The 16722-nt window shown below is 41.9% G+C and overlaps 1 protein-coding gene across 2 annotated transcripts in view; it reads left to right on the forward strand.

The window, feature by feature from the left end:
• Positions 1 to 3289: 3289 nt before the first annotated feature.
• nars2 (asparaginyl-tRNA synthetase 2, mitochondrial) overlaps positions 3290 to 16722 on the forward strand; it is a 77188-nt gene continuing 63755 nt past the window's right edge. For both annotated transcript variants that reach the window (XM_080197091.1, XM_080197093.1), the window contains exons 1-4: positions 3290 to 3498; positions 10506 to 10615; positions 13790 to 13910; positions 15790 to 15930. In XM_080197091.1, the coding sequence (XP_080053217.1) occupies positions 3328 to 3498; positions 10506 to 10615; positions 13790 to 13910; positions 15790 to 15930 (543 nt within the window). In that variant the 5' untranslated portion in view covers positions 3290 to 3327. The remainder of the gene's footprint in view (positions 3499 to 10505; positions 10616 to 13789; positions 13911 to 15789; positions 15931 to 16722) is intronic.

Raw genomic sequence — 16722 nt, forward strand, 5'->3', positions numbered from 1 at the left:
TTCACACTACCCACCTCAGCAATGAAAATACATGCAACTGTTTCCAGGACACATCTCCATTGGAGATCCTCACTCTGCAGCTTGTAACTCTCCAATACCAATCAACCAACCTCTTTCCCAAGATCCACAGTCAAGGTTGCTTTGGTAATCACGTTGTTACAGCCCTTCTGTCCCACTAAACTGTTTTCTTCCCATCCTAAATCTACTTTTTTCCCTTGTCTAGTCTCTTCCCAATTATATCCATTGCTTTTGTGTTTCCTCCATCACTCTAAATTTCTGTTTTCCTGGCCCTGTCTCCTCTTCACTATGGAGCTCCAATCTCCCTGCACAGGACATTCTTGTGGCTCTTGACTTCTTAAATTAACAGCCCCAGTCAACCCCATTCACCACCACCCTCTTCCACATGGCTGAACTTGTGCTCACATTAAACAACTCCTCCTTTAACTCATCTGAACTTCTCCAAATAAATTATGTTGCAATGTATTTTCGTGTGTCTTTGGATGGGCTATGTGTAACATTTTTTATTCCAGTTCTACCCAGGCATGCTCTCTCAACTCCTTCTCTCCTTCGTTTGGTCTATTTCTGACACTTCCTTTCCCTTCCTCAAACTCTCTGATTCAATTTCTTAGAATAAGCCATCAATTTTTTTTATCTTTATGGAATGAAAGCAGCGCTGGCAAAGCCAGCATTTGATCATTACTCGTTGCCCTTGAACTGAATGGCTTGCTTGGCCATTTCAGAGCGAAATTAAGAGTCAATCACATTGTTATGGATTGGAGCCATATGGAGTCTAGACCAGGATAAGGCTGACAGATTGCCTTCCCTAAATGACATTTGTGTATCAGGTAGATCTGGTGCACAAGGAATTTTTCATACATAAACAAATTTGTGAAAGAGGAAATTGCAAATGATGGGACTTCGCTGTACCATATTCTTTACTCACAAAGTTCTACACTAAGGAGAACAAATGCAAACTGGGGGACTGCTTTGTGAGACATCTTTATTCCATTCACCAGCATTGACCCCGAGTTCCTGGTGGTCTGCCATGTTAATTATCCACCTTGTTCTCACATTGAACTCTCTATCTTGGTTACCACAGAGTTCCAATGAATCTTAACATAAACTTGAGGGCAACACCTCATCTTTTGATAAGGCACTTTGCAGCCTCCTGGACTTAAGATTGTCATGTCTATGTTCATTTTATTTTGCTTTCTTTGCAAGTTTCAGTCTTAAGTCAATGAGCAAGCAGGATAGATTTTATGTTTAAAGTTTATTTATTAGCGTCACAAGTAGGCTTACATTAACACTTCAATGAAATAACTGTGAAAATCCCCTAGTCCTCACACTCTGGCATCTGTTTGGGTGCACTGAGGGAGAATTTAGCATGGTTAATGCATCTAACCAACACATCTTTCCGACTGTGGGAGAACTGGAGTACCCGGCAGAGACACGGGGAGAACGTGCAAACTTGACACAGACAGGGAACCCAAGTTGGGAATCAAAAAGGTAATTGATAGTAGGATTAGAGGGGAATTGAGAGAATGGTTTTCATGATGTGGAGATGCCGGCGTTGGACTGGGGTACACACAGTAAGAAGTCTCACAACACTAGGTTAAAGTCCAACAGGTTTATTTGGTAGCAACAGCCACTAGCTTTTGGAGCGCTGCTTCTTTGTCAGGTAAGTGAGAGTTCTGTTCACAAACAAGGCATATAAAGACACAAACTCAATTTACAAAAAAAGGTTGGAATGCGAGTCTTTACAGGTAATCAAGTCTTAAAGGTGCAATGAGAGAGGAGAGTTAAGCACAGGTTAAACAGATGTGTATTGTCTCCAGACAGGACAGTTAGTGAGATTTTGCATTTCCAGACAAGTCACGGGAGTCACAGATAGTGTGACACGAACCCAAGATCCCAGTTGAGGCCGTCGTCATGTGTGCGGAACTTGGCTATCAGTCTCCGCTCAGCGACTCTGCATTGTCATGTGTCATGAAGACAACCTTGGAAAACGCTTACCCGAAAATCAGACAGCGAATGCCCGTGACCGCTGAAGTGTTCCCCAACAGGAAGAGAACAGTCTTGCCTGGTGATTGTCGAGCGGTGTTCATTTGTCCATTGTCATAGTGTGTGCATGGTCTCCCCAAAGTACCATGCCTCGGGACATCCTTTCCTGCAGCATATCAGGTAGACAACGTTGGCCGAGTTGCAAGAATATGTACCGTGTACCTGGTGGATGGTATTCTCACGTGAGATGATGGCATCCATGTCGATGATCTGGCTCGCCTTGACAAGGTTGCTGTGGCAGGGTTATGTGGTGTTGTGGTCACTGTTCTCCTGAAGGTTGGGTAGTTTGTTGCAGACAATGGTCTGTTTGAGGTTGTGTGGTTGTTTGAAGGCAAGAAGTGGGGATGGCCTTGGCGAGATGTTTTTCTTCATCGATGACATGTTGAAGGCTGCGGAGAAGATTTTGTAGCTTCTCTGCTCCTGGGAAGTACTGGACGACGAAGGATACTCTATCCGCTGTGTCCTGTGTTTGTCTTCTGAGGAAGTCGCTGCGCTTTTTCCGCTACGGCGTGTCAGAACTGTCGATCGTTCCTTCAATGTAAATTTTCTAAAATACTCGGGTAAAGACACTGGCCAGAACCTCCAAAAACTAAACCAAGGTATGGTCAGTCTACCCAGTGGGTGGTAGGACTCTGGAACTCACTGAGAGATACATGTTAAAGGCAGGAATCTTCATCACATCTAAAAAAATTCTCTAGATATGCAGCTGAGGTGCCCTAACCTCGTAGGCAATGGATCAAATTCATGAAACGGAATCGGTTGGATAGCTCTTGATTGGCCAGCAGAATGGCCTCCTTCTGCACTATACACTCCTATGATTCTCTGATCTCAGCTTTTTTAAAATTAATGAAATAAAGTGTTCAAAACTACTTTTTCAGGCTGCTCACCGCAGTGCCCTAAGACTGATCAGGATTCTTTGAGACTTCTGACTCCTGTTCAGTTTCCACAGCTTGAGTTATTGGGAAGCAATCTGCCCCACGCACCCTTGCGCTGCCACAGACACATTCGCACGGAATGGGGTAAGGCGACCAATCGCATGCGCACGGAGGTCTGGGGCGTCCTGACGCATACGCACAGAGGCGTGGCGCAACCTGACGCATGCGCACGGGGAGGGGGCCGAGGGGACCTGACGCATGCGCACGGGGAAGGGGATCTGAATGGGGGGGGGTGGGTACTTGACGCATGCGCATGGAGGGTGTGTCGGTGACCAGACGCATGCGCACCGAAGGGGGCGGGAGTAAGTGAGTGCTCGGAGGGTCGAAGTTGATGTGGGGGAGGAGCCGCTTGTTGGGGCTGCCTCTGCCCCGAGGTGCCCCTGCCATCTGGCGGAAAGGGGTCAGTCTCTGTCTGTTTAATGGCTGCAGCAGTGACTCCAGATTGAGGGTGGTCGAGGCGTTGTCAGAAGCGGCAGTCGGGGAACGGGAGGTTCAGGTCCAGGTAACCACCGGGTCCAGTGTATAGAGAGCGTGGCCGGGCCGGGGCTTGACTGGGGAAAGGCTGTCTTCAGCAACTGATGATGACTTGTGTCCTTCCACTGCTAAAATCACGTCAGGTTTGATAAAGTAGCTGTTGGAAAGGAGACAAGTGTGGAAGATGAGGACATTACGAACAGTTCAGAGTTTGTTCAGAATCAGCTGAAAGGGAAAGCTGAGACACCAGATCTTGAAACTGAAAGGCAACACTTGTAGAAGGGCATGGAAAGAAAGCACAGGAACACAAATGAGGAAGCAAAGGACAGAACCGAGAAGTGGAGGGATAGATGTTTAACGCGTTAGAATTAGAAAGAGAAAAAAGTATTGAGAGACAATGTGAAGCATTAGTATGGAAGCCAATGCAAAAAACAAGCTAGAGCTGAGTTAGCGGAAGTGAGATATGTTGGAAGATGTGGGATAAAGGTGATGCTAACAAAATATTTGTTACTATTTCAACCTGCTGTCCAGTAACATTCTCTAGCCTCCCAGTATGCACTTTGTATAATGAAAATATATGCCAAGAAACTGAAAAAGGGAATTAGTTTCTGGTTGTGTTGTGAAAGGTGGTTATTGAAGAACTGTTAAAGATGAGCCTTCGTTTGAAATACAAGACTGCTGACTTGGGTGGCGCAGTAGCATAGTGGTTAGCACTGCTACCTCACAGTGCCAGGAACCTGACTTGGGTGGTGTTTGTATGTTCTCCCCACGTATGCATGGATTTCTTCCCACAGTCTAAAAAACATGTTTGTTTGGTGCGTTGACCCAACAGATGCTGTAGTGTGGTGACTTAGGGAATTTCACTGTAATTTTATTGCAATGTTAATTTAAGCCTTAATTGTGACTAATAAACTTTAAAACTTAGATATGCAACATTTGGATAAGCTTTTAGTTGAAAAAGATGTAATGTTTGGACATGTTGCCTTCTTTCTGCAAAGGAAAGGCCTTGTATGTGAATATATGTAGCTTCTAACATGAGTTACATTGTGAGCCTGAGTATCTTAAATTGGTTTTCAGTGCAGTTCTTAGCACAATCAGGATTGTTTAAAAAGTGTCGAATAGCTGAATCACATCCAATATTGGACATTTATGAGTTTTGCAAGCATGAGCTGGTTCGTAGAATCATAGAAACCCTATAATGTAGAAAGAGGCTATTCGGCCCATTAAGTCTGTACTAACCACAATGCCACCCAGGTCCTAATCCCATATTCCTACGTGTTTACTTGCTAATCCCTTGAACCTACACATCTCAGGACTCTAAGGGGCAATTTTTTTTTAGTATGGCCAACCAATCGAACCAGCATATCTTTGGACTGTGGGAAGAAAGCGGAGCACCTGGAGGAAATCCACATAGACACGAGGGGAATGTGCAAACTCCACACAGACAGTGATCCAAACCAGGAATCAAACCCAGGTCCCTGGAGCTATGAAGCAGCAGTGCTAACCACTACCACTGTGCCACCCATGGGGCACGGTCTGTACTTTATCTATTGAATAGCTGAAGGTACCTGTTTTTTGACAGAGTAGAAAGAGGCCATTCGACCCATCGAGCCTGTACCAACAGCAATCACCCAGGGACTAACCTCATAACCCCACATATTTACTTGCTAATCTCCCTGACTCTAAGGGTCAATTTAGCAGGCCAATCAACCTCAGCCACACATTTTTAGAGTGTGGGAGGAAACCTGAGACCTCAATTGAACCTGAGTCCCTGGTGCTGTGAAGCAGCAGTGCTTGCCACACATCATATTTGAAATAATCTATCAATTGTTGGGATGTCTGGCCTACATACCTGGTATCACACTGGCACTAGAATTATTTACCCCATCGCTCATTTTTATGGTAGACAGAATTTATTTTCCCACTTGACGACAACAACAACACCCCCCCAACCCGGGGTAAGCTGAAGTAGACTGGGCACTTTCGGGTCTCTGGGAACAGTCGGTTCCTGGTATGTTGCCCACAGCAATGCCCTGACTAATCAGATTTGATTTGCCTGGTTTGCATTGTGGACAAGTCCCCAGGACCGGATGGAATGCATCCGAGGGTTCTGAAAGAAATGGCGGAGGTGATAGTGGATGCCTTGGTGGTTATTTTCCAAACGTCGCTGGATTCCGGGGAAGTGCCAGAAGATTGGAAAACAGCTAATGTTACGCCGTTGTTTAAGAAGGGTGCCAGGCAAAAGGCAGGGGATTATAGGCCGGTTAGTTTAACGTCTGTTGTAGGTAAAATGTTAGAATCCGTCATCAAGGAGGAAATAGCGAGGCATCTTGAGGGGAATTGCTTGATAGAGCAGACGCAGCACAGTTTCGTTAAGGGGAAGTCGTGTCTGACAAATTTACTGGAGTTCTATGAGGATGTGTCTAGGGCGGTGGATAGAGGAGAGCCGGTGGATGTGGTCTTTATGGATTTTCAGAAGGTGTTCGACAAGGTACCTCACAAGAGGTTATTGCAGAAGGTCAGGGGACATGGAGTTGGGGGTAGGGTGTTAGCATGGATAGAGGATTGGTTGTCAAATAGGAGGCAGAGAGTGGGGGTCAATGGGTGCTATTCGGATTGGCTGTTGGTGACTAGTGGAGTGCCCCAGGGGTCGGTGCTGGGGCCTCAGCTATTTACCATTTATATAGATGATCTGGAGGAGGAAACTGAGTGTATGGTGTCAAAATTTGCTGATGACACCAAGATTGGTGGAACGGCAAATTGCGCGGAGGATGTGGAGAGTCTGCAGAAGGATCTAGATAAGCTGGGCGAATGGGCCAGGAACTGGCAAATGGAATTTAATGTTGGCAAGTGCGAGGTGGTCCACTTTGGTAGGAATAATAGTAGGAAGGATTATTACTTACATGGCGAAAAACTGCAGCAGGCGATGGTGCAGAGGGACCTCGGGGTCCTTGTGCATGAGTCGCAAAAACCCAGCTTGCAGGTGCAGCAGGTGGTCAGGAAGGCGAATGGGATGTTGGCCTTCATAGCGAGGGGGGTTGAATATAAAAGTAGGGAGGTCTTGCTGTGGCTGTATAGGGCATTGGTGAGGCCGCAGCTGGAGTACTGTGTGCAGTTTTGGGCGCCGTACTTACAGAAGGATATTTTGGCCTTGGAGGGAATGCAGAGGAGGTTTACTAGGCTGATGCCGGAGTTGAGGGGGTTGAGCTATGAGGAGAGGCTGAGTAAACTAGGCTTGTACTCGTTAGAGTTTAGAAGAATGAGGGGAGATCTCATTGAGACATATAAGATGATGAATGGGATGGATAGGATAGAGGTGGAGAGACTCTTCCCGCTCAGAAAGGAGAGTAGGACTAGGGGGCACAGCCTCAAGATAAAGGGGGGACAGTTTAGAACGGAGTTGAGGAAGAACTTCTTCACTCAAAGGGTGGTGAATCTCTGGAATTCTCTGCCCGTTGAAGTGGTGGAGGCTACCTCGCTAAATATTTTTAGGACGCGGGTTGATGGGTTTTTGATAAGAGAGGGGATTAAGGGTTATGGGGAGAGGGCGGGAATGTGGAACTGAGCCACGACAGATCAGCCATGATCTTATTGAATGGCGGGGCAGGCTCGAAGGGCTGGATGGCCTACTCCTGCTCCTATTTCTTATTTGAACAAAACTGGGTAGTTAACTGTTCCATGCTGCATTCTCCATTGCAACACCTTCACGAATCAGAGGCCACTTGCCACGCAACTGGCACACCCTTATGCAGTGTAAATTGGTCCCTTGTTACTGTTGAAAAGTTCTTGGACTATTTTGGTGAGTGCAAGACAGAAAGCTTTGATCGCTAGTCTCTTTCTTTCAGCAATACTCAAGTAATGAAGATTAGTTCCTTTTCAACAGAAATAAATATTAAGCAACTTCTTTGGAATTCAGTGGTCTTGATGTTTTCACAGGTTTCTTTGTATTATCCAAAAGTACTTGAGAGGGTGTACAAAAATTACCACTGTGTGATTCAGGCTACTGATTTATATTTATATTAATATATGTTATATAAATCAGGCTGGACTGTATCTGAGACCAGTCCAGTCTGTGCTATGATTGTGGCAGGAGCTCATTTTTGCTCTTGTAGGATATTTCTTAACTAGAAACTCATGTCTTTGACAGAAGACCCAAATGATTTGCTTTGTTTTTCTGCCCTTTGATCTGACCTTGTTACTTCTTCTGAATCATTGATTTTGCCTTTGGTTAGTAATGCTGGAAAAATGATCATTCTGGAGGGAAGTGCAGAATGATGCTGATTGTTAGCCTGCTGGAAGAGTTCAAACAATTAGCAATGAGAAGGATGAGGGCAGGGAAGCTTATGGTTTATCTCTCAATAGATGGACTGGGCAGGAGGTCAGTGAGAAAAATGACGCAGTTGGGATTGTTGCTCTTAAAGAAGCAATCTCAAGTTTCTCAATGGCCCTTCTGGTAATCCTTGAGAACAGAGGGAAGCTGTGGTTTTTCCAAGGGATTCAAGATTTGGGTACAAGAATCATGAAGGATTGGAGTAGCACTTTTGGGTGGGAGGAAAACAAAGTTGGGTTGCAGCAAGTGGAGAAAATAGGAAGGAGATGCCAAGAGGTGTTAAGGGATGATGTTGGGGGATATGGAAAGGGAGATGGAAGTAATAGGTTTGGGTCCAAAGTGACAGATTGAAGTGGAAATTCATCTTAAAAAGAATGAAAAGGTTAGGATGAATTTTCTCTGGTCTGTCCCAGAGAATGGGACAGTGAGGAGATAGGGTTTACTGTTCAAGTCAGATGTGGTGGGATGAAGTTAACTTATAGATGGTATGAAGTCGGCCAGAAGAATCAACAACCTGATGTCCCATGTCAGAAACCAGAAGCTATTTGAGAGACAGAGTATCCATGGAAACACTGTTTTCCTGTGGAAAATTGTGAATCACGTGGGGAGTTGACCATTAGGTGGACTTTCAGTGGAAGTGAGCAGTGAGTTTGGGAATTTATAGTGTACACAGGCAAGTCCAGTAGACTAATGGAATAATGAATGGAACAATGGTGATTTGTCATCAATGCTGAAGAATCCAGTCCAGGATGGAGGCCAGTGGGATTTTTTTGGGATACTCAACACTGAACAATTCCCAGCCAAGGTTTAAAAAAAGGAATAATATTGAAGAAAATAATGGGAGTAAAGGATGGTTGAGTAGATTCCCTGTGCTCAAAATCATGAGGGATCTAGACAGAGTGAAAAGGGAAAAACAATTCTAATTGGCAATAGGGTTGAGAACCAGAGGACACCAATTTGAAACAATTGACAAAAGAAGCAATGACTAAAGGAGGAAAACCCCTTAATGCAGTGAGTGCTTAGGATCTAGAATGAACTTTTCAACTGTGGCTTTCAAAAAGGATTTGGATAATTGAGAAAAAAATTGCAGGGCTATGGGGAGAAAAAGGCAGGTGAATGGAACTAGCTGAGTAGAACTGGAAAAGCTGACTGGCTTCCTTCTGTGTTGTAACTATTGAAGAATCATTGATCAGCCTGATTCTATGGCACTACCAGTGTGCTAAATATATTAGATTGAAAACAGGTCTAACCACTCAAGTCTGGATACCCATTAGGCACTCGGGGTGGGGGTCTTTCGGGTCGATCTTGCGGGTCGAACCAAGTAAACAAACTTAAATTACGTTTGGACAAAGAAAAAGGGGGCGGTCCCCCAAAAGGAGGGGGAACGGCCATTAGGCATTCAGAAGCCAAAGAAATTTATTCAACCATAATCTGTAACCTCATGGTCTTCCATTTCCCTCCCTATTATTGCTCTTCATTCAGCAATCAGTCTGGTTCAATGAGGAGTGCAGGGGAGCATGCCAGAAACAGCACAAAGCATACCATAGAATGAATTGCAAACTTGGTGAAGATTGAACAGATTGGCAAGACTTGCATGCATGTCAGTGCAAAAGCAAGGTTGACATTTGCAACCATCTTCAGCCATAAATGCAAGTGGATAGTCATTCAGCACAGTGATTGGCACTGCTGCCTCATGACACCAGAGATCTGAGTTTGATTCCTGGCTTGATTTACTGTGCAGAGTCTACACATTCTGCCCTTGTCTGACTGGGTTTCCTCTGGGTACTCTGGTTTCCTCTCCATAGTCCGAAAGATGTGCTGATTAGGTGCACTGGCTATGCTGAATTCTGCCTCTGTGTAATTGAACAAGTGCTGGAGTATGGTGACGAGGAGATTTTACAGTAACTTCGCTGCAGTGTTAATGTAAACCTAGTTGTGACACTAATAAATAAACTTAAACATTCCACGTCCCACGAAACATGGATGCCAGTCTGCCAATTCACTTCACTCCATGCAATATTTAGAAACAAAGGCACTTGATATAGCAAAGGCTGTGGGCCCTCACGATGTCCTGCTTCTCGCACTAAAGACTTCTGTTTCAAAGCTAGCTACATCCCAAGCCAAATTGTGCCAGTAAACCTGTGATGCTGGCATCAATGTGGAGAATTATCTAGGCATGTTCTATCCACAGAAGTCTGGGCAAAGTCAGCCTAGATGTGGAGATGCTGGCATTAGACTGGGGTAAACACAGTAAGAAGTCTCACAACACCAGGTAAAGTCCATCAGGTTTATTTGGCCACTAGCTTTTGGAGCACTCTCCCACTCACCTGACGAAGGAGCAATGCTCCAAAAGCTAGTAATGTTAGCTACCAGATAAACCTCTTGGACTTTAATCTGGTGTTGTGAGACTTCTTACTGTCAAAACCAATCTAGCCAGTTGCCATGCCATACATCTGTTTTTGGTCTTCAGCTGCTTTATCAGTGATCTTCTCTCCAGCAATGGATCAGAAGCAGGGAAGTTTGCTGATGATTGCAGAGTTCATTTCTATTTGCAATTTCTGAGACACTGGAGCAGTATATACCTGCAGTATATGTGTATATAATTAGTTTTGACATGCATTTTTGCTTAACTTTAAATTTTTAATACCCATTACTTTCCTTTACAATCTCTTGCAAAAAAAACTTCTGACATTTTTTTCTTCAAGGGCTGGGTACGTGCTATACGTGCACAGAAGGAAATTACATTTTTGAATATTAATGATGGAAGTTCGTTACAAAGTCTTCAAATTGTTGCACATCCAAATTTAGATATCAGGTAAGGAACTTAATTTATCCAATGTGTTGATTATGTGTTGCATTAATTAAGTTTCTGAGCTTTTTTAAATACAAAAGAACATTATGCACCACCTTCTATGTTTATACAGGCTGTAGTGAAAATTTATACATTTGCAGTTAAGGCAATCTTCTTTATTATAGAATTATAAAATGGGAATACACGGAGACCATTTGGCTCATGCTCATGCTGGCTGTCTGCAAGAGCAACTCAGCTAATCCTACTATGTTTGAAAAGAAAGATGCCTCATTTGTGTATCAGTTTATCCAAAGCGCCTCTCCAGCATTGAATTAGTAGTATTTGCAACAGCAAAGTCCCGCAGTAAACTACAAAGGGTCCTGAACAAAGCCCACTCCATCACTTAAACCAGCCTCCTATTCATTTGACACTGCCTACACTTCCTGCTGCCTCAGAAAAACAGCTAGCATTATCAAGGACCCCTTGCACCCCGGACATTCTCTCTTCCACCTTCCTCCATCGAGAATAAGAAGCAAAAGTCTGAGGACATATACCAACCAACACAAGAACAGCTTCTTCCCTACTGCCATCAGACTTTTGAATTGACCTACCTTGCATTATGTTGATCTTTCTCTACGTCCTAGCTATGACTGACACTGCATTCTGCACTCTCTCCTATGTACGGTATGCTTTGTCTATACAGTGTGCAAGAACCAATACTTTTCATTTTAAACTAATACATGTGACAAATCAAATAGTAAATGAAATCAATAACTAGTTAATCTGTTTTTAGAGTTCTTTCTGTTTGGGTTTCAACAGAGTTACTTTCTTTAAAAAGTAAATGAGAGCATGAGATGCTGTAGACAGAATATGCCTTTTAACGTTTAGAAATTATTTTATTGACTAAAGGAATTGGCTTTGAATCACAATTAGCATCTTAAAATTCTCAATGAGAAGTCAGAAAATTTTGGGATGGTTTGGTCTAATCCTTCTGTGTCAACCCGTTTGAAATAAATAAGTGAACACTTCTAGTAAAAAACGAAAGAATTATCCAATCGACCTGTTAATCAGCTCTGTATTGTGGCATAATTGCGGGGCCAGTATAATGAAGAGCATGTAGTGATTTAAGACCTCAACTGGATTATTACTATTCGAGAATCTTGAATATAGATGCTGAATTAATTTGAAGTATTATACATAATGAGAACGTTTGGTTTGCTTGCAATTATTTGTTTAATCCTTGAATACTGCACTAATTGTACCTGTGGGCAAGGCCACTGGAAATCTGCAGAAGACCAATGCAAAAGTTAGTGATTTTCCCTAATTGCTTATGGATTGTGAATGTAAACTGGTATTTTGTGTATTTGATTAATTAAAAATTTTTATGGGATGTGGACGTTGCTGGCTAGCCAGCATTTGTTGCCCATTCCTGATTTCCCTTGGGAAGCTAGTGGTGAACTGCCTTCTTCTACAGTACACCCACAGTGTTGATTAGTGAGAGCAGTTGACCCAGCAACAGTAAAGGAATGGCAGTATGTTTCCAATCAGAATGTTGAATGACTTGGAGGGGAACCCCGAAGTGGTGGTGTTTCCAGGTATCTATTGCTCTTGTCCTTCCATATGGTAGCAAACTTCACTTCTTCATTCTCTTCCAGTTTGTACAAATTCACTATTTTCTCTCCCTTTTATCCTGTAGCCCAGTTTACTTCATTTCCATGTGGGTAACTTAGGCATGATAGATAAGTAAGGACATGAGTAACATAAGTAAGGGATGATAGATAAGTGAGGATGGCCTCAACCAGAATCTTGGGTTCATGTTACACTACCTGTAACCCCCACGACTTGCCTGGGTTTGCGAAATCTCACTGACTGTCCTCGCTGGAGACAGTACACATCTCTATAACCTGTGCATGGCCCTCTCTCCACTCATTGTCTGTACCTTTAAGACTTGATTACCTGTAGACACTCGCATTCCAACCATTATCTTGTAAATTGAGTTTGTCTTTATATGCCTTGTTTGGGAACACAAGTCCTCACTCACCTGATGAAGGAGCTTGAGACTCCGACAGTTAGTGCTGCCAAATAAACCTGTTGGACTTTAACCTGGTGTTGTGAGACTTCTTAGTATGCTTACCCCAGTCCAATGCCAGCATCTCCACATCAGGGATAAGTAAGCAGTAGGGTCATCAAGTTGTAGCAAAGTGAAAAAAAAATTAATTATAAAAGATAGCCTAATCAGTTTGTAATTACCACAGCTTAATGGGTTTTACTACTTAGTTCAGCTATGGAAAACAGAGTGTACAAAACCACGTACTGGATTTGTCTTGTCAATTTCTTCTGTAATTTCTTTAATCCTGGATGTTCCCTCCCTTTTTGGATCTTGTCTCTCTTGCACCAAACATGGTTTCATACCCCTTTCTAAATAGTTAATTAGTCTCCCTCTTTACAAACCATTTGAGCCAATTGACCAGTCACCAGAGCCTATAATTGATGTTTACTTGGTCCCTGCCATCAGGTGTTGGCTCCTAATCTATCACGTTTCTTAAGTGAGAGAAGTTTTAAACATCCAGATACCTTATCAGTTATCACATTATCTCAGAATTGTTACAGCACAGGAGACTATTTGTCCAGTCATGTCTGCACCAACACTCATTGGGGCAATTTACGTAGTTCCACTCCCTTGCCTTCCCTTGCAGCTTTGCACATTCTTCTTTTCAAAGTAACAATCTAATTCCCTGTTGAATATCGTGATTGAGCCTGCCTCCATAACACTATCAGGCAGTGTGTTCCAAATGCCAATCACAGGCTACCTGAAAACATTCTACCTCATGCTGCTTCTTTTGCCAATTACCTTAAATTTGTGGCCTCTTGTTCTTCCACCAATGGGGACAGTTTCTTCCGATCTACTGTGGAGATGCCTAATGAGTTTGCATATCGCTAATACATCTCTTTATGGCCTTTTCAAAGTAATGTGCAAGCTAAGGTTGCAAAGGTCATCTGAGTCTAAGTTACGTATTTGATGTCCTACAGATGTGTTAAAGCTGCAGAGTTTAAATATGTGGTTTAATTCTCCTACAAAGCATCTTCCTAAAGCGTGATATTCTCACACAGTTCATAATAGCATTCAGTCTCATATTTTCTCACCCCTGGTTTTATGAAGTCTTTCTGATCCTTGTTAATATAAACTTTTTTTGACAGAGGTATAACTTTTGGAAGTGCAGTTGAAATTTGGGGAAAACTGGTACAGAGTCCTCACAAGAAGCAAAGTACAGAGCTGCTAGCTGATAAAATCAGATTGGTTGGAGCCTGTAATCCAGTGGTACGTTTGGTTTCAGATTTACATCTGTAAACTCCTTGTTGTAACACCATGCAATTTACTTTTACTTAATTCAAGATTTGTTTCTTACTCAATATCCTTCTCTTCCATTTGCCCTGATAGAAAACGCTTCTTAATTATCTCCAATATCTGTTGTTTCTTTCTTAGCTTATTGCTCCTTATTTAGGGTTCTATGCTACAATTCTGTTTTTGCTGGTCCATTTCCAGAATACTGTTTTTTCAATTTGTCAGACTTAGTTGTTGCATGCTCATCTCCAAGCTAGAAGGTAATTGGTGCAGGTTCCACTCAATAAATTTGAGCATATAATCCATGTTGACATTTCACTGCAGTGCTGAGGAACTGCTCCATTATTGGTGGTATTCTGATGCTTTTGTAACCCAAAGCCCTGTCTTGAATGGGTGTAAAAACTCCCTTGGTATCACTCAAAAAAGAGCAGGGAGATTTCCCAGGTGGGCTGATAAACAGTCATCCCTCAACCAATATAAATGGCTACATCCTTTTTTTGTGACTTTGTGTGTGATTTGACTGTTGTATTTACCTACAAGTCCACTTCAGAAGTGTTTTGTTTGCTGTAAGACACCTTTCAGATGCCCTAAGGTTGTGAAATGTAGGACAAAAATGCTTGTCTCTGTTCAAGGTTCTTTTCTCATATTCACTCCCTACTTCCTCTTTTCCTTTTTAATTTCTTATTTTATCATTTTTTTTTGTTTTCATTATTTATACCTATCATTAATGTATCCTGCTGCTTCAATTTTAGTTTATTTCTAAACCTCTTTATTAATCTTTGACTTTTGCAAGTTTGTATATTTGTAATGCACATTTTTAGAACTGTAGATTAATAATGGAATACTTTCACACCAATTTCCATCTCACTTCAGCTAGCTCACTGATCTTTCCAAAGTACCACCTATTCAATCATTTGCTCCAGTTTTTTTTTTACTTCACTTATTTTCTTTCTGTTTGGACCTTAAATCCAATAATTTTATAGCCAGTCGTGAAATTCTCTGAGCTGATTATTAGAGAAACTATGTTAAGATAGGGCAATGTTGTCTACCATTTGAAGGATAGGAAATAGAAAATGTGAAGAAAATATACATCATGGTCATACACACAACTTTGAGGTTCATTCATTTAATGTATACTTGTACAGCATATCAGGAGCTTTCCCACATCTCTTCATTATTCTTTGGCCAATGTGTCCATGTTACAACAATGACATCTATTTGAATGCACGATTGGGTATAATGCATTTTGGGACAACCAGAGATGATGAAAAGCTCTATATAATTGTGGGTTTGTCTTTTCCACATAGACAACTTTCTGTTGCAATGATGTGAAAATTTGGAGTCCTCTTCTGCATGTGGTCAATATATTTAACACAAAGTCGCTTCTTAATAAATTACCACTACAAAACGTTGCCAGTATTCATCACAATTGTTTTTCTTTCTCGTATTGTGTACATTTATACTTGTGAAATTATAATTTATGATTTAATCATATAAAATAGTGAAAAATCTGAGTAATGGAAAATATTGGAGCTCATGTACTGTGAAATACTATTTTCACAGAAAATATTCTTGTGACTGTTGTTTAATACTGCCATTAATAAAGATCTGGGAGCATGCTAATTATCTTGCCATACAGATTTCAGCTGGAGGTGATGCATTGCATAAAGAGACCACAAAGGGAAGAAAATTAAATTAATATGTGTTGATTTTCTATTTGCATTTCTCAATTTTTGTTTCATTTTAATTTAGTCTCAATTTTCTCAAGTTTTCTCATATCTTGTTTACAGTATGGATCAAAATTTATCTGAGAAAATATACATGCATTAGTATCTTGGATGTTATTTAATCATAGGATTTGCCATTCAAGATCAAGGAAAGGCATTCACTGGAATACATTAGGCAATTTCCTCATCTTCGTTGCAAAACAAATATTTTCAGTTCACTCCTCCGAATACGAAGTGAAGCATCTGCAGCTTATCATTCATTTTTTAAAGTAAGTTGCCTACTATATAGAAATATTATTATACAAGCAAGTATGGTAAAGTTTTTATGTATGCTTGGAAAGCTGTGTAAGAGCACAGATTATAAAATTCAAAAATTGCTTTATGAATTCTGCTTTCCTGTAATCTGACTTACACAGCTAAATTTTTACTGGCACTAATGAATTTCCAAGGCAATGTGCAATATGAATTATAAATCATTAGTAGTTTGTGATGGCATCATGAAAGTCAACTTGTGCTTTGAAACAGCATTCATATTTTAAAGCATGCAACCTCTCTTCACTACGGAGAGGTAAGTAGTGATAAAACCAAAATGCCGAAACCACAGGTTGGCCTCCCTGCTGTCCCATGTGTGATTCCCTCTTGACTAAGCCTACAACCTCTCCCTCTGCTTCACTTGGCATCTTTCTAAGGACCTATTTGAGACATCTCATCACTTGCAACTTATTGCACATTAATGCATCAGCAAAATTACTTTTGTGAACACTTGTCTGATGGATCATGACACCCTGTCTCTCATGATACTACCTTCAATCAATAAATGCTGGCCAGCCAGCAACGCCCATGTCCCACAAATGAGTAAAATCATTTGTCCTGTCCAGATCACCGGTGTGGTACTTGGTCCTCCTCTCCTGATATCTTCCTCCTTGAGCATCTTAGTGTGTTCCATCTCTCTCGCCTTGCCATTAAAATCCTCATTGTCTACTCCACACACAAGTACTATGAATTTATCCATGATGTGGGGGGCATTTGTATATTTCTCCCTCTTCCAACTCAGCTATAAA

This window comes from Carcharhinus amblyrhynchos, chromosome 10 (assembly GCF_965287045.1).
Source record: "Carcharhinus amblyrhynchos chromosome 10, sCarAmb.v2.hapA, whole genome shotgun sequence".
In the NCBI taxonomy this organism is placed as follows: Eukaryota; Metazoa; Chordata; class Chondrichthyes; order Carcharhiniformes; family Carcharhinidae; genus Carcharhinus; species Carcharhinus amblyrhynchos.